The 22,910-nt window shown below is 34.6% G+C and overlaps 1 protein-coding gene across 1 annotated transcript in view; it reads right to left on the reverse strand.

The window, feature by feature from the left end:
* LOC118742854 (5-hydroxytryptamine receptor 2A) overlaps positions 1-14,118 on the reverse strand; it is a 170,961-nt gene extending 156,843 nt beyond the window's left edge. Inside the window, exons 1-2 of the mRNA XM_036475255.1 lie at positions 13,947-14,118; positions 10,417-11,316 (exon numbers count right to left, since the gene is read on the reverse strand). Of these exons, the coding sequence (XP_036331148.1) occupies positions 10,417-11,316; positions 13,947-13,962 (916 nt within the window). The 5' untranslated portion in view covers positions 13,963-14,118. The remainder of the gene's footprint in view (positions 1-10,416; positions 11,317-13,946) is intronic.
* Between the last annotated feature and the right edge of the window lie 8,792 nt (positions 14,119-22,910).

Genomic DNA, 22,910 nt, shown 5'->3' on the forward strand with positions numbered 1-22,910 from the left:
ATCATAAGCAAATGATCTGCTTCGAAGAGCTCTCAACACATAATAGTTGAGGTTCGGCGACTATTGCACAGCTCAAAAAAATTTGGTCGTCTTTTATCTCAAAAACGGGACCGACCTCGTCCTAGAAAATCCAATCCGTCTAATAGATTCTACTTCATTTCGATGCATTGAGTAGAAAGCGGTGAAAAATTAAAAAAAAAAACTTAGTAAAAAAAAAAAACACTGGCGAAGAACATGGCGACCGATTTCACCAAGTCATAGACAATTGCTGGACCTTGAAAAGCGATGATAATGTGATCCACAAAAAAAAAAAACATTTAGAGGATTTCACACACAAATCCTCAAAAGACTGGCTAATGATGAAATTGGCATATTGACTTTTCAATGTTGATTTGTTTATGAAATCACTTCGTTTTTAAAATAAATTCACATACTGAGATTTTCGTATACAAGCGCATTCTATATAAGAACTGAGTTTTTGTAATTTTTCACTCGTTTCTAATTAACTCATTGACTTGAAGTAGATAATTCTACTGATTTCTTCGTATCTATTCGTCTGATGATCTGCTGAAATGAGAAGTTAATCTCATTTGTTTACTTAGTGGCTTCTAAAAGAATTTAGACTTTCTGTCGAAAGGCTTCAAATATTCTCCATTGTACGCACGCATACATATCGTCGTCTAAAGTACAAAACCGCTTATCAAGATAATGCAAAACCGCGTATGTGAGCCTGCGTAAATTATTTTGTAGAGAGCAAAAACACTCATATTTCAAAATGGTTCTCTCTTTTATAAAACAATCGCTAGTATATTTCAGGACGAATGGACAAGGATTGAGCCAAGATCATCGGTGAGCAAATCCAATTTTTGGCAAAAAATGTCAGTTATGCGCTTTTGCAGACGACGATATGTACATATGTATGTATGCACGTATTTTACTTTGTCTGCAATGAAGCCATAAAACTGACTATTGAAGTCTTGGACAACAGCTGCTGCTCAACTTTTGTGGTCATAATCAAGCGATTCAATTGACCATGGCAACAATTATCTTTTATATGTATCTACTAAGGTCCATGTATATATATACATACGTAGTCACATAATTAATAGAAGCTACTTCTTTGTTGCAATCAGTGATGCCAACCCGGGGAGAATTTCCCGATTTTGGAGGATTTGGTTTTGAATTTCTCGGGGCAATCGGGGGATGGCCTTAAATTTCAGGGGAATTTAATATACACAAGATTTTTTTATAAGATTAAAACTTGTAATAACAATCTCCCACTACGGTTTTTCGGATTTAAAACATAACGCAATTACTTTATGGAACTGTGTAGAAAATGGAACTGTGTAAAAATTGCAACCCTGTATAGCGACTTTTTTCATTTGAAGTTTACATTTGACACTATCATTTCTTACTCCGTTTCCGGCGGCAAGCCAACGTTTGGCAAGGTTTTGAGCAGTCTAATAAAATTTTTTCAAAATGAATTTTAAAAGACTGAAAACAGAAATAGTCTTGGCACAGATACTTTGGAGGCAATTTAACTCAAAAAACAATTATTTAAAAATAAAATCTCTCTTGATTTTAGTGCGACTTGAAGACAATTACAAAATTTCCTAAAGAAGTATATGATTCTAAGGAATAATCCATTTATACCCAAAAAACACGGAATATACTGAGAAGTATTTGTTTATATATAATTAAAAAATACTGTCCTTATTACATATCCCATTATAATTAAATATATTTGCTGTGTTTTTTTAATAAAAAGAGAATGAAGTGCATTAAATAACTAGTAAAAGTTATTTTTGGGGAATACCATTGAAAATAGGGGATTTTGTTTTCAGCAATTTGGGGTAATTAGCCTAAAAAAAAGTTGGCATCCCTGGTTGCAATCTTTGATAAGCCCCTTTGCGTAACCAGTGTCCTGCAGCCAGTAGTATCGTGAGGTTATGTGTGCTAAGTGTGCTATATGTGCGTGCGTGTGTATTTTGACTGGCTGTAGACAAAGACAGGACAAAAACTAAATTTTTAAAAGGAGTTTTCTCTATATGATAAAATATAGTTTGGTTTGCTAATCGCAAAATTATGTTAGCATCAGGGCACATACAGTGAAGTTTAGGCGAGATCAGAAGGCATTCTTGCCACTAAGTGATTGGCAGTATTCACCTCAGGATGCAATGTAAACTATTGATTAAATCAGCTAGATTATTTGTTTAGAGACGCAACGAGGTGACATCACAAGATATGAATTTCAATTTGTCACCGTGCTTCGCCGGGTTGGACAGCGAAATCGTGGTTGATCGAAGCTAGCGCACACTAAGAGTGAAGCTGCGGGCCTTTAGATGCTATTTCCATTCCATGACTGCCACTTACGCAGGTTTCCCACTTGAGATTCTTGATAAGTGATTTACAAACATAGCGATAAATTGTATTACCGTTAACGTTAATGCTTCTTTTTTAATGCTCTAAAAAATTTCATTGCCCCTAAAGGCCCTAAAAAAGTGATTTGGCCGTAAAAGTGTTTTGTTCTTATTTCTATTTTCCAATTAGCATTCATTTCTAATTTTAAACGGCGGCCCTGCAAATGTATCCCGCGCATTCTATGTAGCCACTTAATTCACTTTAGTTCGCATTGCTCTCCATTTTACACTTGAATGGCTTTATTAAGTCTGATTTATATCGAAAATCTAAATATACTAATAGCATGTACATACATACATACATACATAGATTTTTGTACATTAGGGTGGTCCAAAAAATGCATGTGAAAAAGTAAAGTCGGAATTTTTGTGCTCTCGCCCTTTAGGAATGTTCTATACCAAAAAAATATACCCCTTTTTATTTTGAAAATATAAAATATATTTAGAGGTCGCTCAAAGCGCTCAAAGTTTTCCATGTATCAATGTGAGAGCACTCAAATTCCGACTTTACTTAATTGAACCACCCTAATGTACATACATATACATATGCATGTTTACTTGCAATTTATATGCCTACGAAATCGGGCTCGTTTGAAGAGCCTCCAGCAACAAGTGGCATGCGGCATGGCGGCCATGAAGGCGTCAAATATGCGCCGCGCGACCACATCACAAAGGATCATAAAGCAAAGTTGAAATGTGATATGGCTGAAGTATAAAAACGCACGAAAAAAAAAACAGACAAAAATAAAATGCGTAGAATAAATATTTGTTAGACAAACATGAAATAAATCGATGTGCTTTGTTTGTGCGAAGAAAATGAGTAAAATGGAAAAGCAAGTATTGCCCAAGGCCATTGAAGATTGGCGATTTGAGTGCCACGCGTCTCATAGAAACAAATGAGAGACACAGAATTTATTTGTGCAATTGAGTGCTGTGTATTTTTATGACAGGAAAGTAATTTGTTGATGGAATTGGTGATATGAAAATCAACAAAAAAAAATAAAAAAATAAAAATGAAATGCACACATATGTATGTATATATCTTTGTATATTTTTTTAAACAGAACTATTTACAGAATGTAAAAAAATACTAATTGAGCACTTGGTTCATGCAAACATAAATTAGAGGTTGTTACATTTCGAGGTTACCCTTGAACAATTCGATTAAATTGGTTTCTTCCTTTAAACATTCTTTCACGTATAGGTTGGTTGTTATATAGATAGATATATTCCGACCCAAAACTTAAATTAATAATGCTTCAATAGCAAATATGTATTCCCTGGCAATGTCAGCATTTTCTTTTTTTTTTTTGAATATCCACTATTTATTGCAATCTGTATTTTTTACATTTAGCAGTTGATTTATCTTAACTCCTAATTTTCTAAAGGCATTGGTGGAACGCGCCCACTTCTTGTTCATAATCAGCTACATTATTGATGCAGTAGACCTGTTGTTGATTTTCTCTTAAGTCGGGTAAAAATATTGAGTGGGATGTTAACTCTGTTATGAGTGGGTTGGGTCTCAAGTTGTATGATGTAGATTGTTTTTTAATTTCTTCTGGAACGGTGAGAATCTTCAGATCTCGGTGGAGTTGGGTATTTGCGACATTACACGGTGAGCTGACAATCTCTTCATCTTCAGAGTTTTTGTATGGAATATTTGTAGTATTTCAATATTGAAATTTGGAGCTGTTCCTCACAGCTGGATACCGTAAGTCCAAATCGGTTTTATTGTTGTTGAGTAGAGTAGTAGTTTCTTTTATAGTGATAATTGAAAGTGTCGATTTATGAGCCAATATAAGTTTCTGAGTTTTAGTCCGAGTGCCTTGTGTTTTGTAAATATATGCGTCTTCCATGTAAGTCTTCGATCGAAATGCAATCGGAGAGAGTAAATGTTACTTGAACTGATTTCGTTTCGTTAGTCTTGATTCGCCAGTTTTTTAGTCACTGAGTGATTTTATTTAGGCCTTTTTAGAGTTTTTGGGAAGCCAACTGGGGAGAGTCGTCAACTGCTAAGATAACAGTATTATCAGCAAAGGTATCAATGGTGGCTTCTTCTAATGCGGGTAGGCCGTATGTATAGAGTAGGTATAGTATGGGACCCACGACGCTGCCATGTGATACTGTCATAAAGTTCAGAATGTTCCGTACCCTGTTTAACATGAAAATAGCGATTCTTCAGGTATGACTGCAGAAATATATAGTAGTTTATAGGGAGTGTGGTTTTTTGTATTATAGAGTAAGCCATTGTGAGAATCTAGAAAGGCAGCTGCGCAGTATTTGGTTTTCTCAAATGCTGAGCATATTTTCTCAACAAGCCAGTGTACTTGCTCGACAGTGCTGTCGCTTTTCCTTAAACCAAATTGATGGTGCGGTATGAAATTTTGTTCTTCTATAATTGGAGATAGCCTTTTTAGAAAAAGCACTTCCATGATTGTGAAGTGATTGGTAGTAAATTAATAGGTCGGCACAATTCAACTTTCTCAGTATTTTTTCCGGGTTTGAGAATCATTTTCACCTGCATTAAAGAAGTAGGAGAAAAGTAATGCACGCCTGGAGTAGTTAATGCAGATTGAGACAGAATTTGACTTTTTACTTGCTTGCTGGCTTCCAGAGCGAGGGTAATCAGTTGCTGCAGTTGCATCAATATTGTGAAGGTAATTGTGTATTTGAGCATTTCGTTTAGCTTTTTTTTAATATCTTTGAGTTCTATTATGAGTGCATTTAATCGCTTTTTGTCCGTGGAGTATCTGGGTTGTTGCCACCTTCTTCTAGCTAACCGTTTTTCTTGCAGCTATGTCTTAGCTTGTGAAGAGATTGTTGTACTTTCTCTCTTTTTAGTAAGAGCAGTTGAATTGCAGGCAGAAGTTGAAGTTCGCAATGGCCATAGCGATATCTGCTTCAGATTTTAGAGCAAGTTTTAAACTTATATTAGAAGTTACCACTCGTCGAAATGAATTCCAGTCGGTTTTCAGATTGTATAGCCTATACATTTTGGGGTGATTCAGTAAAGTTTCTATTGAGTTCAACCAAAACAGGATCCCTCCCAGAAGATAATTCGTGCATGATACTACACTAGATGCTATAACTTTGGCCACGCAAAAGTCGATTAGGTCGGGGGTTCTCTTTTGGTCCGGTGGCCAGTATGCAGGTGCACCTGAGGAAGAGGGGGGGGGGGGGGGCAGGTTAAGGTTCGTTATTGCAGCGTACAACTGCCGCCACTTAGGTGTGATTAGACGAGATCTTTATAATATCCGCCAGCTAGCAATCTACTGCCGAAAGTTTTAAAGAACTTTTCATATTCTTATTTGTTGATTGAATGTCTGGGGGGATATGAATTGTGGATATTGTTAACGGGCCCTTTATAGCTTCAACGATAGCACTGGTGGCCTGAATATAGCTTCTGTGCGGTACGAATTTATATGAGTATGCTTTGGCAGCCAACTTGCGCTCCATATTACTATTTTTAGGGGACCGAAGACGAGTAATTTTTGCTCGTAAGGGTAACGAGGAGATTCTTCACTGTTGTGATTTGTTGCATGACTTGCTTTAGCAGGCCTATCATTTCCTGCATCCCGTTCGTGTTTTGGGATTTCGTTACAGTTTTGCTTATAGTTTATGGGGGAAGTTTGACACCTGGAAAGTAAGAAAGCATTTGATTCGGATTTGATTGTGAGACACCAGGAACTGGTCTTTATTGCACTTCATTTTCTTGGGCGCTAGTGTTCGTTGGTGTTTTTTTTTCCTTAAAGCTGGGTATTTAATTTTTTCCATGTTCTTATAAACCGAAGAACCTTTGTAGTTTGCTGGGTGGTAACCGTCACAATGAGCGCATTTGACGTCATCTGACCGCGTTTTTCGTTAGAATTCTGCAGATACATATGTAGGTATATGTCTCCCTGCGCATTTAATGCACACAGGTTTTCTCTGGCAGGATGCTTTCGTGTGACCATACTGTTGGCAGTTTCTACATTGGGAATTTCTTTGGGGCGCGGGGGCTCGAATGTGATTTTTGAGTGAAATAGAGATTTTACTTCAGTGACATAGATGAGTGGTCGAGATTTTTTTCTTACTCAGTGGAACATACATTTTATGTCCAAACTGGGGATGCCACCTCCATTAAGGCTAACCCATAGAACGCCCTAAGCTTTGAACAATCTTAATTTTATTTTTGTTTTTACTACATTGATAAGAGTAGTGGATGCACTCGCTTCGAAAAGGTAAAATACAAATATGAGCTTTCCAACTTGTTTGCATTTCTTGTTATTTCTTCAGAATTTGTATCTACATTCACATGTATGTACATTAGGGTGGTTCAAAACAGTAAACTCGGAATTGTAATGCTCTCAACCCCTAGGATTGTTCTATATCGAAAAAAAGTATACCCCTATTTTTTTATTTTGAAATCAAAAAATATTTAGAGGTCGCTCAGATACATATTATACTTTTTTTCGATATAGAACAATCCTAGGGGGTGAGAGCATAAAAATTCCGACTTTACTTTTCCCCACGTGTATTTTTGGACCACCCTAATGTACATCCTAGTGTAATATATGAAATGCATTAAAGTTTGACCACGTACAAAAGGGTACTTTCAAAGGAGAAGTTGTGAAATGGAAGGAAAAATAGATTTTTAGAAAAATAAATTAAAGTCAAAGGTCAGCATCATGATAAAAACCCTTTTTGTATAGTTTGTAAATTTTTTATTATTTATCAAGAATTGGAATTCTAGCACAGGAATCAAAAGCTCTTTTCTTGATAGATTATCACGATTGAAAATACTATTGACAAGCGTTTACAAATTGAAATTTCGTATGAAAAATATAAATTTTGCATATTAAAAAATTTGTTTCTATCATTAAAAACTGCATGTGCCGGCATTCGAACCTGCGACACACAAAATTTATAGCCGACATCTCTACCTACTCGCCTACAGCAGTCACACGCTTGTTTGCTTTTAAATTCATATTTTTCATATGTGACAGTGAAATCAGTTCCACTCATGTGGGAATCGTAGCACTTTTTATTTTATAAATATTCGCAGAGAATGCGTTGGAAGATTTTACTTGATAAAAATAGTAATAAAATTTCTTTGCAATTATTTGCAATCAATAAAACACAGAATTAAGCGATAAATATCCACCCCTGATTGCCATTTTATCGTAAGCCACAAAAGGTAAATTTTACAGGAGAGCTTTTTTTTTTAAATTTTCCCTTAAATTGGATGTAAATGGACAACAACATTATTTAATGCTAGCTTTCTAATAGGACAATTTATTTTTTGCATAACCTATTGTCTATAGGTAAAATGGCTCTTACGATATATTTCTTGAACATGCTGGTATAGTTTTTATGTTGCATAATATGGGCATTTATAAACGCAGGGTGCTGGTACTTTAAGGATTGTTTGAAAAAACTGAATTTTAAGAAAATTATTTAAATAAAAACACTGCCAAACAGCAGAATAAGCTCAACATATTTTCAACTTTAACTGTTTGGTGCATCTACTAGATTGTCCACAAATTTTCTTCGTGGAGACAATCTTAAAGCTCATTCAATTCTCTAACAATCTAAAATGACCACATTGACGCCACTACTTGGTATTTTTTGACGTTTTTTTTTTAAGAATGAGACAAAAGTAAAATTTAATTTATGACCAGAATTTATGAACATTCATATTAGGGAGATTTTTGGCAAATTTCGAAAACAGTTGTTATATTTCTGGACTCGTTGTTAAATCTTGCTATTGGAGAATAAAATTGCTAGATGTAAACTTTCAATCCCGAGAATCAAATCAACCACTGCAATTTTATAAAAAGAAGACTGAAACAAAAACAAAAACAAGTAAGATCATGAACATCTGAAAATTTTACTTTAGCAGATTACTGCATTTGAAAAAATGTATATATTCACAGGATACGTAGATAGAGGAGATACATACATATATAAAATATCATATTTAAACAATCAGAGGTATGGAAGATATACCTTATATAGCACCAATCTAAGTGATTTTCACTGCTGTGCGATCGGTATGTAAACCGATTTTCTCAGTAGACTTTGTATTATTCTTTATAGAATAGCTTACGAAATTTATCGACTTTAGCTGTCCAAATAAAGGAGTTTTACAGTAAAGCCCTATATCTGAACAATCAGTTGTATGGAGGCAATAAATATGTTATAGTGACCCGATCTTTGTTAATTTTACTGCAAACTTTCTGTTGATAATGGGTGAAAATAGTGCGAAATTTCATGTTTCTAGCTGCATAAATGGAGAAGTTATAGCAAGGAATATCATATCTGAACAATCATTTGTATAAAGGCTATAGGTTATAGCGACCCGATCTTCGCCATTTTCACTGTAAGTATTTTGTTGATCATGGGTGGAAGTATCTTCTTATATCTGAACAATCAGTTGTATGGGAGCTATAGGTTATAGTGTCCCGATCTTTGTAATTTTGACTCTAAGTTTTCTATTGATAATGGGTGGAAGTATTGCAAAATATCATGTTCTTAGCTGCATAAATGTAGAAGTTATAACGAAAAATCTCATATTTGAACAATCAGTTGTATGGGAGCTATAACTTATAGTGGTGCGATTATTCCGGTTCCGACAAATGATTAATACATTATAAAAATACACCCACCTACCGAATTTCATCCGGATATCTCGAAAACTGAGAGACTATATTGCATACAAACAGACGGACGGACAGACAGACAGACAGACAGACAGACGGACGGACATGGCTAAATCGACTCAGCTCGATGTTCTGATCATTTAAGTATACATTTTGATGGGTCTATCTCTTCTTATTCTGGTACTTACAAACATCGGACCAAAGTTATAGTACCATTTCATGCTCATGAAAGGTATAATAATTATTCTTTTTAAAGCCATAAAAATTTTTTTCTCAAAATAAAATATATCTGTACTTATATTTTATTTTTAAATGATTATAATCAAACAAATTATAGAAAAATTGAAAAAAAAGATACTCCGCTGCCCAAGGCCTCGACATCTGGTCTCTCGAATAGAACGCCAGTGGTTTGGCCACTCGACCAATATTGAAGCAGCGCCAGCAAAATGACATACAAGTGCTTTCTGTCGATAGAGCTTTTCGGTATAAAAGTTGGCAAAGAAGCTATTTTTGTAAAACTTTCATGCCAGAACAAAAAAAAAAATATTTCAAACTCTATTGCCTTTTACGAATTGTCTTACAAAAGACTTTCGACTATAATATCATAGCGAGAATTGCCCTATTATTTCCATAGAAGACTGAGTACCACCAAAACATTAAAAGAATCAAAAGAATTGATTGTTAAAGTAGAAACCAATTTAAACTAAAGGCTTTCGCTTAGGTGAAAAAGAGTGAACTTGTGCTCCACTTCCACCCATTCCATTACTCTTAAAAATATTTTTTCGCACAAAAAACTGCCACTCACCATGGCTACTCGTGCTTGCTTTCGCTCTCTCGCTACCAGTCAAAGGTTGCATAAATTTTGCATACTAAAATTGCTCTGCCTGTTGTCCTAAATGCAATTATATTGTTTGCGCAACAATCGCGCCCCCACAATAACCCAAAGTTCAAAGGTGAAGTGCTGCCGCTGACGTTGGCTTATGCCGACTTAATTTACGCACAACAATAAAAACAAGGCAAACAAAAATTGAAAGGAGCCACTGGAACAAATGTCACTAACAAATTCATGCATAAGTATAGCGGCTGCTGGCGGTGGATGAGGGAGATATGAATATTTGCGCGCTTTGTTTCTGTGTAATTCAGCTTAAGTTCACTGCTGCTGTCGTCGAGAATGCAACGGCAATGACTTAATCAAAAGTGAAAAAGCAATTAATTAAATTTCACTTCAAAAGCGAATGCCAATATGAAGCGCAAACAAGTCGCTTAGCATCGCTTCAATGTAATTACTAAATACTTGATGAATGCACAAATTTCTATTTTCTAATTTCTAGTTTCCAACAATTCTCGGTACTCACCAATTATTGTGATGAGTATCACCAGGCCCAGCACAACCGATGTGGTTGCCATCCGCAGCAATTCACCAAAATCCTCATCGCTTGCGGTCGCATTGCCGCTGGTCGTATTACCAACGCTGCCATTCAAGATAAGGTCACTTCCGTTGTCGTCGCTGTCGAAGAGCAAACTCGTACCATTCCCACTGGTGTCCGCCTCCAGCAGCAGTGTGTCGTTGATTAGCATCGCACCGAGGCCAACGGCGACGCCGCTATACAAATTCTCCGCTGCCGTTGTCGCTGTCGCTGTGGCAGCCGCTTTGGCAGCAGTCAGCACTGTGGTGGCAGTTGTGGTGAGGGCGGTGTTAAGCGTCGGCACAGCGTAGGAAGAAGCAGCGAGCATGGTGTGCAGCGGCTGATGATGGAAGTGACGTTGTGCACGTGGCGATTGCCCTCGACTATCGTCTATGCTATCGCTCCCCACAGCATTGTAGGTGCTATAGCTGATGGAGCTGTGACTGGAATGGGAACCATGTTTGTGGCTGAGTCCCGCTATGTCGGCTGTCGTCGTCGTCGCTTCTGTGGTCGTGGCAGTGGCAGTGATGCTGGTGGTGTTGGGTGCATTTGCAGCCATTCTGTGCAGGCTGCTGCTTTGATTATAGTGCTCAACGAACTGGTGCTGCTGGAAGTTATAGGGAAGCATCGTTTGTGAAAGAGTTGGCCTCCTGGTCGGTGAGCGTCTGTGTGCGCGGCTCTCCGTATTGCTATTGTTTCGGTTGCTTTTGGTGCTACGCCGCGTTGGAGCGTTAATGTGGGAGGAGGCGATGACGTACGAGCTGCTACCACTCTTGTCGCTTCTGCTGATATTGCTTCTCCTGCTGCTGCCGCCGCCGCCGTCCCCAATGTAAATGTAGTCGTGTGCATCTGTAAATAAAGGAAATTGAATAGACTCAGTCATTCGAAAGTTCTGCCACCCACAACTTATCTAATCTAAAGCGCACCAGTAAAGTATGACTTACTTAATTGAAAGTGAATGAGAGTCAGTTGTAAAGGGGAGGGGGGGCTTGGTGGTACGGCCGATATTTTATTGTGCCTGTGGCCGCGAATGAGGCTTATTTGTCAGTGTCACAGACAATCCATAAATATGGCGGCGATGACGAGATGGAGATTTTCATGATGCCAGCTGGCATAAATTATGTACTTTGCTGTTGTTGCTATTGTTGGCGTTTATGAGCCCCAAGGTAAATGCAAAAAGGCAAGGAAATTAAACCATGATTTATTTGTTTTGCATGATTTTTTTTTTTTTTTTTTAGAATTGGTCAAGGTAATACTCAATTTATATTTTCTGCAATTTTTGCCAAATTTTATTCATACCTACATTTTACTCTTAGTTTTAATTTCTTGTTTGCATTTTTGCTAAACTTTTCTTTTGGCATTTGTACACTTTTGGTTATATTTTTCATTCCTTCTCTTCTATTGATTATTTTACTTCGCCTTGTCGGCGGCACCCTCTCTATCATGCTAATTTTAGTTTACCATTTTTCAGCTCAGCATTCTTTCCTATTTTGAGGCTCAAACCGGAATTAACCGGAAAAAAATTATGGCAAACAAAAACGATGCGATTAAGGCGAAAAATGTGGGAATTGTCATCGGCCAGTAATGAAATTGCGTTGCTCAGCCATTAAGGATTTTCGGCCTGTGCGTGTGAATGCGTGCATGCATTTGCGGTTGCCGCACCCAAATGCTGTTCTAAGATAATAATATCTCGCCTCTGCATGGTGAATATTGGACCGAAATGCCGCATTTTTGAACGCAAAATACGGTATTTTGTTGATAATGTAGGCGGCAAAGGGTTGTCTGCCGTTTTGTGTTTGGGATTAGTGTAGTGCTGATGGTTTTAGAAAAGTTTACTTGCCTAAGGACAGCTCGCCGACTAACTAACTTAAAAATTTCTTTTGTAGCTTCCAGCTACAGAAATCAGGATGCGTAAACAAAATGTTGAGCAATAAGGATTAAAATAATAGCTTAAAGTTTTAGGTAATTTTACACATTATTGGCGTGCTTTTTTGATGTCTATTGTTGTTTGCAGCGAAAATTTAATGTTAAAAGTCACAACCACGTTTTTCTTCTTGGAAAACTATTAGCATCACAAAGCGAATACTTGGTTGTATTTTTTTTTTTTAATTTTGGTACACCTTTTGGTACACAAAAAAAGATGTAAGTGGCAACCTGGATTCTATCACTGGAAATATTGATATTGACAGGCAATGTCTGTGAAGTTGGCAAACAATATGACGCAAGAGGACAAAAAAAAACAGGTCTGAGTAGTTGTTCAATAGTTCTGGAGTTCCTGTAAATTAAAAAGAAAGTTCTGCAAAATTGGCCAACACATTTTTCCAAAAAGTCGAAAAAGCTGGTTATTTCAAAAAAGAAAAACATAAAAATTAAAACTGTTCTGAGTAGCTTTTCAGTAGTTCAATAGACTTTAAAAATGAAAAAGAAAGTTTTGCAAAATTACGCGGAAGAAAATTAAAAAAAAAAACGAAAAAGCTAAATTAAAAAACTGTTCTGAATAGCTTTTCAATTGTTCTAGATCTCTTGGAAAGCAAACCACAGTTCTTCAAAATTACGCAAAAATATTTTTTTTTCCAAAAAAGTTAAACTATCGAATAAAAATTAAAACTGTTTTGAGTAGCTTTCCGATAGTTCTAGAGTTCCTGAATTGGAAAAAAGTTCTGCAAAATTACAGCGAAAAAAGGATTTTTTTCCAAAAAAGTCGAAAAAATTTTAATTATTGAAAAAAAAAATTAAATTAAAACTGTTCTGAGTAGCTTTTAAATAGTTAAATAGAGTTTCTGAAAACAAAAAAGGTCTGATATGTAAATACATAACACTTCTGAGAAAAAAGTTGAAACATTTGTTGAGTTTTTTTTTTAGTTTTCTATAAAGCTATAAACTTGTATTTTTATCAATTTTGTTATGAAATCAACATCGAAAATTAAAAAAAAAACAAATAAAGAAACATTAGTGAAAAACAGTATACCTTTGAAATGGGGGTGCTGTTGATTTGACCGATACTGTACATATAATTTGCTTTGTAGAGCCCTGTAAAAAATAAATATCAAATATAAATTTTTCGTACTACCATAAAAAAACGTCAAACGCAAGTTTTTATTCAACTTATTAAAAAAACTTTCGGAACAATTTGATAAATATTATTCTGCACATTTGCTTCGAAATTGACTTTAGAGCTGTGATCTAGTGAACTTTTTCTTATAGAATCAGAATCTGCTAGGAAAGATATAGGAAAAATACTGACCCGCCCTAATATACATACACATGTTCTCGATTTTTCGTCATTGACGGCCGACACGTGATACTAAATCGGGAATTCGCGCATTAGTGTTTTATTTAAAATTTTTATTAATTAGCGGACTTACCGCTTAAAGAACTAAAATACAATAAGCCTTGTCTTTTGCTAAGTATGTAGTATGGACTACCTTCATGAGGATTCATAGCGTTGTTTCAATACATACATATTAGCACAATCTCACCTTTAAATTTTGTCATATTTGTATGACTGCCAATGCCCGCCGCTGCTGTTGCGACGACTATTTTTCCGCTGCTAATTTCGCACTTTTTCCAATTTTTTCTGCACAATTTCTTTTGTATTTTGCTGCTTCTACGTTTTTAAATGATTTATGATCTCAATCAGAAGCATTAAAGTTTTCGGCAACGCCTGATAAATGAAATATGTACGAAGAAATTTTAACGAATACTTCATTCAATTTGTTACGTATACGCCATGTCACGCAGCAAAACGATGACACCAATAAAATTTCTTTCACACATACCGTTCCAACGATTCACAGTAAAACCAGCAACAACAACAATGATAGCAATCACAATATAGAGATGGCAATAATCGTCTGCGAGCATTCCAATAAGAGCAACAACCACAACTGCACAGTCTAACGGACAAAGAAACAAAAGATTGGAACCCGCTGCGTGCGTATCGCATTCACAGAAAATTGGATACATTTTCAAAGTGGTCGCTAGCAATCATGGCGTCGAGTGGAATGAATGTGTTGAATTGAACGCACTCATGTAACAATGACACCGCAAATTCAGACATGCACAAGTACATATATAGGTACATGTAGATATAGTATGTCTGTGGATCGTCCGCGTTTTGGGGGGCTTTCGCCTTACCTCGCAGGCAATTTGTGAAAATTGCGAACGAATGCACCACTTAGCGGTCGAGTGACAACAGTCGACATACTCTTATAAACATACATATGTATATACATACTCATCCATACATATTTTTTTTGTGAATGTGTACTTTAACAAGCAGATTTACATTTTGCGTCAAATTTTGCGTCACTTGTCCGCTTGTGTGGGTATATGTGCTCACCTACATACATATATGTACGTATGCCTTGATGTATGTAAGTGTGTGTGTGTGAATATCTCTAACCCCTTGTTGTTCGTTTGTCTCAACTTTTCTTATTTTCCTTTGCGTTTTATGCTTTTACCGTTGTTTGTTTTTATGTGAGTTGGCTTATTGTTATCCTACCTATTTGCTTCCTCGCTGAATGGCTGCGTTTCACTGGCGCTGTTTTGCGCTTGTTAACCTTTGTGCTGTTGCCGCAGGAATATTCGGTTGCTATCTTTTTTGACTTTTCATCCTTTTATTTGACTTAAAGTTTTTAAGTTGTACACCAAATGCATGTACATAAGTACTACAGGCGGTCTGTGGAGTTGTTGATTATACACAGCTGAAAGCAAGACCGAAGCTGTGGTTGTTACAGGCATAAAGGTTTGCGAATATATGTCCTTTAATGTTAAAAGAGTTCTGGTTAACACAAAAGCCATTATCAAGCATTTGGATATGTTTCAAAGAACAGCCTGATTACGTTTGCGAAAAAGTTACAAAAACATGCAGCGCTTTACCAAGAATGATCCTTTTAATGCCCGTGGTAACAAAAAAAAAAAAACGAAGACGACTTTAACCCCGAGTAACAGTTGAACTATCACTAACGCCGAACAAGAATATAGCTAGAAAGAAAACTGGAAATTTTGTAGAATCGAAAATAAGTAATCTAATATCACTGGATCACAAATTTTCAAGTTTGATTTTGTTCTCCAGATGCCACCATCCAATTTGTATGTAAAATCGCTCGCTGATTCCGAAAATCGAGTTAATTTTTTACCGTTATTCAGCTTAAAAAAAGAGTGGTTCCAATTAATCAGGTATATTTTACGACCCAATTAAATAATCGTATGTAATACCAGGTACGGCAAATGATAGAAAATAAAATTATCCATAAATCGTATGTAGATGACTTTTCGATAGCCCTGATAGTTTCTGAGAAAATTAATTAGTCATTCCAGATTTTTTGTTTTTTTTGATGGAAAAATGTAAAAAATTCAAACTTTAACACGATTTTAATGATTGGTCAACTGAAAATGCGCAAGGATTTTTTGTGTGAAATATGAGCAGAAAAGAGTGTTACTCATACGCCACGTACACCAGAGTAGGTAGAGTGTTTGCATCGAAAACCAGAGGTGTCAGAAATGATTAATTAATTTCTCAGAAACTATCAGGGCTATCGAAAAGTGATATACACGCAGTTTATGGAGAATTTAATTTGCTTTCATTTCCCGTATCTCGTGTTACCATTATTCAATTGGTTCGTATAATATACGTGATTAAGTGAAACCACTATTTTTTAAAGTTGAGTAAAGGTAAATATCTCGAAAAGTTTAGCCATAGAAAAAAAGTGATCTCGATTTTCGGAATCACCAAGGAGTTCTACATTGGGAATTGGATAGTGGCATCCATAGAACATTTTTGCTGTAAACCCGTGTAACCTAAGGGATAACAGTTAGGGTATAGGAAAAACATTGTGCAATAACCTTTCTTTAGTATCCATAATATTGCGCTTTTATTTTCCAAATGAAAAAATACGATTAAAAATAGGTGGTGCGACAGGTTACTATTTTTCGGTATCGTTTTGGCGCCCTAATGGAGACTTCTTTCCCAAAGCATTAACACACCGCCGACAGTCAGCTGCTTTTTTCTTTACACTGAGCTTTAATTAACCTCATTAGTTGCTAGTAGGATTTGCTCCTATCGGCTGAAGTGAAGGAAGTTAGGGAGGAATGAAGGGAAAAACAAAAGAAAACTTCGTTGCAGCCAGTAAACGACAAAGTTGGCCCTCACATGAACTTATACTTCTTTATCTGTTGGTTTATACATATTTTTAAAGCAAAAGTTTGGTTCGTTTTTTGTTTTATATTTTCTTAGATATTCGTAAGATTTAAATTTGTTTATGTATTTTTGACTTAAAGGTTCCGAAAAAGTACTAGAAAAATTCCGAAAAAATTTAAAAAATTAAACCCTGGGAAGCATTCCGAAAGATCCCGGAAAGTCTCAGATAAATCTCGAAGGAAACTAGGCAATTCCGAAAAAAGAAGAGAAGGGAAAAAGCTCTGAAAAAGTACAAAATCCCGAAAATTCTCGAAAAAATGGTGAATGCTCAAGAGCTCATTTTCTGCCATATGAAATAAAAAAAGCAATAATTCCTGCTGATACTAACGAAAGTGAAATTTTTAAAAGGTATGAATAAATCTTCTTCTTCTTATTTGGCGCTGTAACCGCCTAAGCGATCAATTTTATCCTACAAAAAGAGGATCGAAAATGTATTTTTGAAAAAAAAAAACGATGCGACAAGGTGCCTTTTTGTTTTCGAAATCTAAAGAAAGCTTCTATAAAAGGCCACGTCAAAATCGCTCATGAAATGTGCTTTGAAGATCAGAATAAGGGTTGGAGAAAGTATTGGTTTAATTTACCATTTTAACTACTTTGCAACTAATTTTAACATTGATTTCGAAAAAGTCCGTTCTATTAATATAAGTAATTAATGTTACACGCGTTGGGAACAAACAACCTTTTGTTGGTTCTTCTTTTTATATGGTTTCGTCAATCTTTTCATGCGTTTTGTTTCGCTTCCCGACGTTTTTTATTACTTATTATGCCTACTTTTTGTTGCTACTACAGATTGTGATTGTCTACATTGTTGGCTATTGAGTACATGTATATCGTCGTTTAAAGTACAAAACCACGTACGTGAGGTTGCATAAATTATTTTCTACAGAGTAAAAATACTCATATATCAAAATGGTTCTGTTTTTTTTTTACAAAGCAATCGCATTTCTGTCTAGTATATTTCAGGACGAATGGATAAGGCTTGCGCCAAGAGCTTCGGTGAGCAAATCCAATTGTCGGCAAAAAAGTCAGTTACGCGATTTTGCAGAATGACGATGCGCGGTTTTGTACTTTAAACGACGAAACATATGTATGTGTGTATTGTTATGAATTTTCATTTAATTGTGATTGTTTTCATTTATTTGCTCTTTTCATTTCGACTTTTGTGTTATATTTTCTTATTTCCGCGATTCATTTCTTTTTATTCCCTTGTACAGTAGGATAATGCTTGACCTTTGTTGTTGTACACTTTTTAACGGCATATTGATTATGCGATGGTATTGTATTACTGTTGACAATTTCATAGTAGTCCTTTCTATTGTATGTAGCACCGAGGGGCTACGTGCCCCGCATACATGCATCGCGCTTACGTTTCAAGTATCTGAAAATAAAAGAAAAAGCAGAAAAAGAAATTGTATTAGGCACTCAAGAAAATTAAATTATTATTATTTGTTTTTCTGTTATATTCGTAAATATTTCTGTTTTGGCTTACACGTGTATAAACGAATATACATAATTCATTCCAATCGTAAATCGTGAAATTTGAGAGACTATTCAATTCAATAGAATTCAAATTAATACTAAGTAATAGGAATATGTAAATATTAATGCGTATTCTAATTTACGTATGATTGGCAATGGTGTGAATTTGCATAATCAAATTCAGAGATATAACTATTACTAGAGAAAATAATAATAACATTGTACAATAATTTTGAACTTTTTTAAAAGTCCAAGAGGTTCCAAAAATGTAAATGTATCTGGTGTACTTTGGCATATTTTTTTTTTTTTTATGCGAAAAAATGAAAGAAATTCAAACTTTAACAATACCAATACCTTACCTCGGATAAGGAGCAATCTACATACCAAAATTCGTTGGGATATCTAAATTTTGGTTCGAGTTATCGTGTACACGCATGGATGGACAGACACACATGGTTTAATCGACTTCTCTATTCATTCTTAGCATTTATGTATACATTTGTCTATATCTATGTATCTCGATTCGTTTTCACTGTTACAAACAACCAAGTGCGCTCGGGTATAAAAATTGGCAGGAAAGAATGTTGCTCATACGCCACGTGCACCCGAGTAACAGTCTTTTGTACGCTTATTTCATACAAAAAATCCTTACGCATTTTCATTTGAGCACTCATTCCCTTCTTATTTATTCAACGATTTTCTTCATTCATTCGTCGATAACTATTAGTATAAAAGACTTTTCACAATAATTGCACAGTGTAACAACTATTTTAGGGCCTCAACCAACCCAACTTCAAACGTTGGCATCCATTCGTGGTAGTCAAACCCCAAGAAGAATTAAATCCACTTAATTTTTACGCCGCCGAGCAACGCCGCCGCCACCGCCGTTTTTTGTCATTCGTCTTGTGCCGACGCCGAGTTATGAAAACATCGCCATCGGGGATGCGTTCGGCACCTAAGGAATTTTGTACAAAATTTTCATCATGTTTGTACTTTGAAATACATCGTTTGATGAATAACGCTATTTTACGAAATGAAAATTACATTTTTAAATGAGTTTTTTTTATATATAAATAAATGTGATCTCCTTTATTTTTTCAATAAAAGCGTGACTCAGAAAACATAGCAACACGTTTTTTGATCGAAAGCGTCTATTACTGTTAAATTAAGGTCGAACACTGATAATCTAATTTTTCCGTAGTGGTAAATTGTTTCCAATACCACAACAATACTACTTTTTTATATACCAAAACAGCAAAAACGCTAATATCTATCTCAGAAAGCAGTTTCAACAACAGTTGCATCTAACTCCTCAATTATTGGAGATAAAACAAAAGCAAGTTAATTTTCTTCTGTACTGTTTTCTTTAATAAATAGCACACTATTTTTTAAACAGATTTTTTATAAAAACTAAACCTTTTTATTAAAATTTTTTACATTCTTAAGTTATTTTATTCGGGCGTCCCACAGACGAATACAAGTAGTAGGTGAATGTGTGAAAATTACGTTAACATTCATAAGTAGTGGTCAAACTCTAGAAAGGTTTTGCTCCATCGCAATGCAATGTTTTCTACAGAGAGTTAAAGTTCCCCCTTTTTTGGTTAAAATTAGTATTATTTTTCATTATATTCAGTTATCCTTAAAAAATTTGGCTCTTAATATTTTAGTGGAAATTTTAACCATCTATAAGTAATTTTTTAAACAATAGGACAAAAAGGCCCGTTCTGGTGGAAGTTGATGGGTAAAACTGTTGGAAAAAAGTGGACCACCCTTGTTTGTTATCTATAACGGTAGATAAGATTATTACAAAAATTTATTAATAGCGGCATTAATTACTCCAAAACTTAACTTGTAAAATTTTTTATTTCTTTAAATTTAAATAGTACATACGGATCTGTGGAGAACATAGAGAACAAAAAAAAATTAAAAAAAGGGGGTGCAATACTATATGTGTATATACGATTGAAAAATTAAAAAATTAAAATCAACTGATATGGGAAATTCAATTTTAATAGTCAAATTATGAGTTTTATTGTAATGAAAATAACTGCTACGATCCCTAATGAGAATCCATACCTGTATATCTATCAAGTTTACGGGTACAAGCAATTATTTTATAATGCATTTATTGCAAACACAACCTTAAACACAATTTAGGGCCTACACTAAAAAAACTCACTAACACGTCATTAAATTGTATTTAAATGAATGTCAGAAAAGTTAAAAAATGTGGTTATAAATGCACAATTTATGTGGTAAGCGTAAAAAATCGATATATATAAGTAATATTTTTGTGTACTCAAGTTCGAACAGTTTTCGCCAATCAATACTTTAATATCTCACAAATTCATTACGAACCCATATGCACATATGTATGTATGTATTTTTATTTAAAAAAGCATAAACCGCAATTGTTGTTGGTTTTTGGAAAAATCGGTAGAAGTCGATTTAATTTTATTGATCGGCTGAAATTATTTATGGGGTGCATAAGTGAATGTTTATTTAAGTAGCGCGCAAAAGCAAATGAGTCAGTAAGTAGGTGTGTAAGTATGTATGTGCGAAAATAAATTTTATAAAATAGCGTGAAATTACATGAATGAATCTTTGCCATCATTATTTGCTATTGAATGTAAAATGCATTTATTACATGTTTACACATATTCATATAGATAAGTACTTCTGTACATATTATACATATACACACATATATTAACCAAACTACTTTTATGCAGCGGACCGAAATATTGAATGAGAAATTATTCAGTTTAATGGGCCAAATGAATTGATGCTTTTATATTTCAATTTTCGCTTCAATGGTTAACTAATAAATGCAAATTGCATAAATTTGTTAGAATTTGAGCGATTTCGGATTTTGTGCGAAAAAGTTTCGTACGATTTATGACTGTATGCCGTTAATTTATTTATTTTTTTTTTAAATTTGTAGTCAAATAATTTTACTTTACCGACACAGCTTATAAAAGTGCTTCCCTTTCTCAGTGAAACTAAAACCGACTAGTTATTCTTGCTAGCCGACAGTATGGTGTCTACAAAAATATATAGAACACCATGCGACAGTAAATTTTATACACAAAAAAGCCAATATGTTTACTGCGTTTTTAGTTTTCCTCTCTGACAGCAGGATTTTTTTAAAGGGACTTCGAAATTTAAAATTTGTGATTAATTCAAGAATTGATTCACAAAATTCAGTGCAATGTGGAATAACAATATGGGTATAAAAAAAGGAGAAAGCTCTGTAGAATTAAAAAAAAGATTTAAGCTTTTGTTGTTTAAAATTTTATCTTTGAATATCCTTGAATACCCTTGAAAAATTGCAGTATTTGTTTTTGAAAAAAAAAAGAAATATATTAAGGACCTTTTCGAATTTCGTGCTCTAACTTTATTGGCTTAAGAAAATAAAATTAATTAAAGAGCATTTTCATTACCTATTCGTCCTTGTGAACCAAAAAAAATATAATTTTTTAATCCTAAGAATATTTTTTTTCATTTGGTATGCACCCTTGCATCGATTTTTTTAAAATAATTTTTGAATTAATCGTAAATTTGAAATTTCGAGGTCCTTTTGGGAAAATCCGACGTCAGAGAGAAAAACTAAAAATAAATATTATAGATTGTACCTTGTCAGTTCTCAATATATTTCATTTAAATATGCGCAATCTCGATCTAGCAAACTCCGGGCAGCTATAGATCAAATGCTTTGCAATTCAAAACTCGCTCAGCACCTCTATAGCCAATAGTGTAAAGATTAATAATCGTTTTGGTTTTCGGTTGCAGGTCATCTACGCCACGTGAAAAAGAGGAAGAAAGGGTCGGAAGAGAACCTCAACACACTTATTTCTATTACTAAGTAATTAAAATTATCTTTAAAAAGTTTAATGAAATGAAATCACTTTTATGTTTCAAACCACAACTATTATTTGGATACTTTTAGAAAATGTATCAATGCCAATAGTGAAGTTGCAGGAATTTTCATTTGTTTTGTAGCATATCTTATTTACGCTGCTTGATTAAATATTCAAGACGAACCGTTGCAGCCAAATTTTTCTTGGCGTGAAAAAATATTTATTGTTTTAATTTTCGCCTTGGCGAAAAATGTGGTAAAGTGTAATGGGAATAAAGGCACGTCCTTGTGATGCACGCACGAAGTATTCATTTATTCACATATGGAAAAAAATCTATTTATATGTTTATACGTATGTACATATGTATATATATTTGCACTTACAAACGCACTTATGTATCTTGGCACAGTCACTTACGCCTTCCATATACATTTTTTTTTTGTTTTTTGTTCGCAGCAATAAAATCGACTTTGTGCTGATTAGTGCAACACTAGTCCGTACGAGTCTTATGTAAGTATATATGTTTTTGATTTAATGTACTAAATAAATTGTTCGTGTTCTACCACAGTAAAAGAGTGAGATCCGAAGTAAAATATTATACTTCAATTTATAGCAAGAAAGCTTTCAATCGACTTAAAAAAAAGAGGAGGTCATCATTGGTAGGAATTATTTATTTTATTTTTTATGTACATATATATGTTGCGCATCAGAGACCGAACATAGCAGTTAAAACTGTCTTTGAAAAATTCACTATGAAGAAAATGTTCTACAACTAAGGATACATACAACACGATTTCCTTTTTAACCGAGAATAAAATTTAAAAATAAATTCTTATTTGTAATTTTTATGCAAAATTAAAAAAAAAAATTATTTTTGAATTTTATTTTATAAATCCAAAAAA

The sequence above is a fragment of the Rhagoletis pomonella genome, unplaced genomic scaffold, assembly GCF_013731165.1.
Source record: "Rhagoletis pomonella isolate Grant_MI unplaced genomic scaffold, Rhpom_1.0 Rhpom_scaffold_00007, whole genome shotgun sequence".
NCBI classification, from domain to species: domain Eukaryota; kingdom Metazoa; phylum Arthropoda; class Insecta; order Diptera; family Tephritidae; genus Rhagoletis; species Rhagoletis pomonella.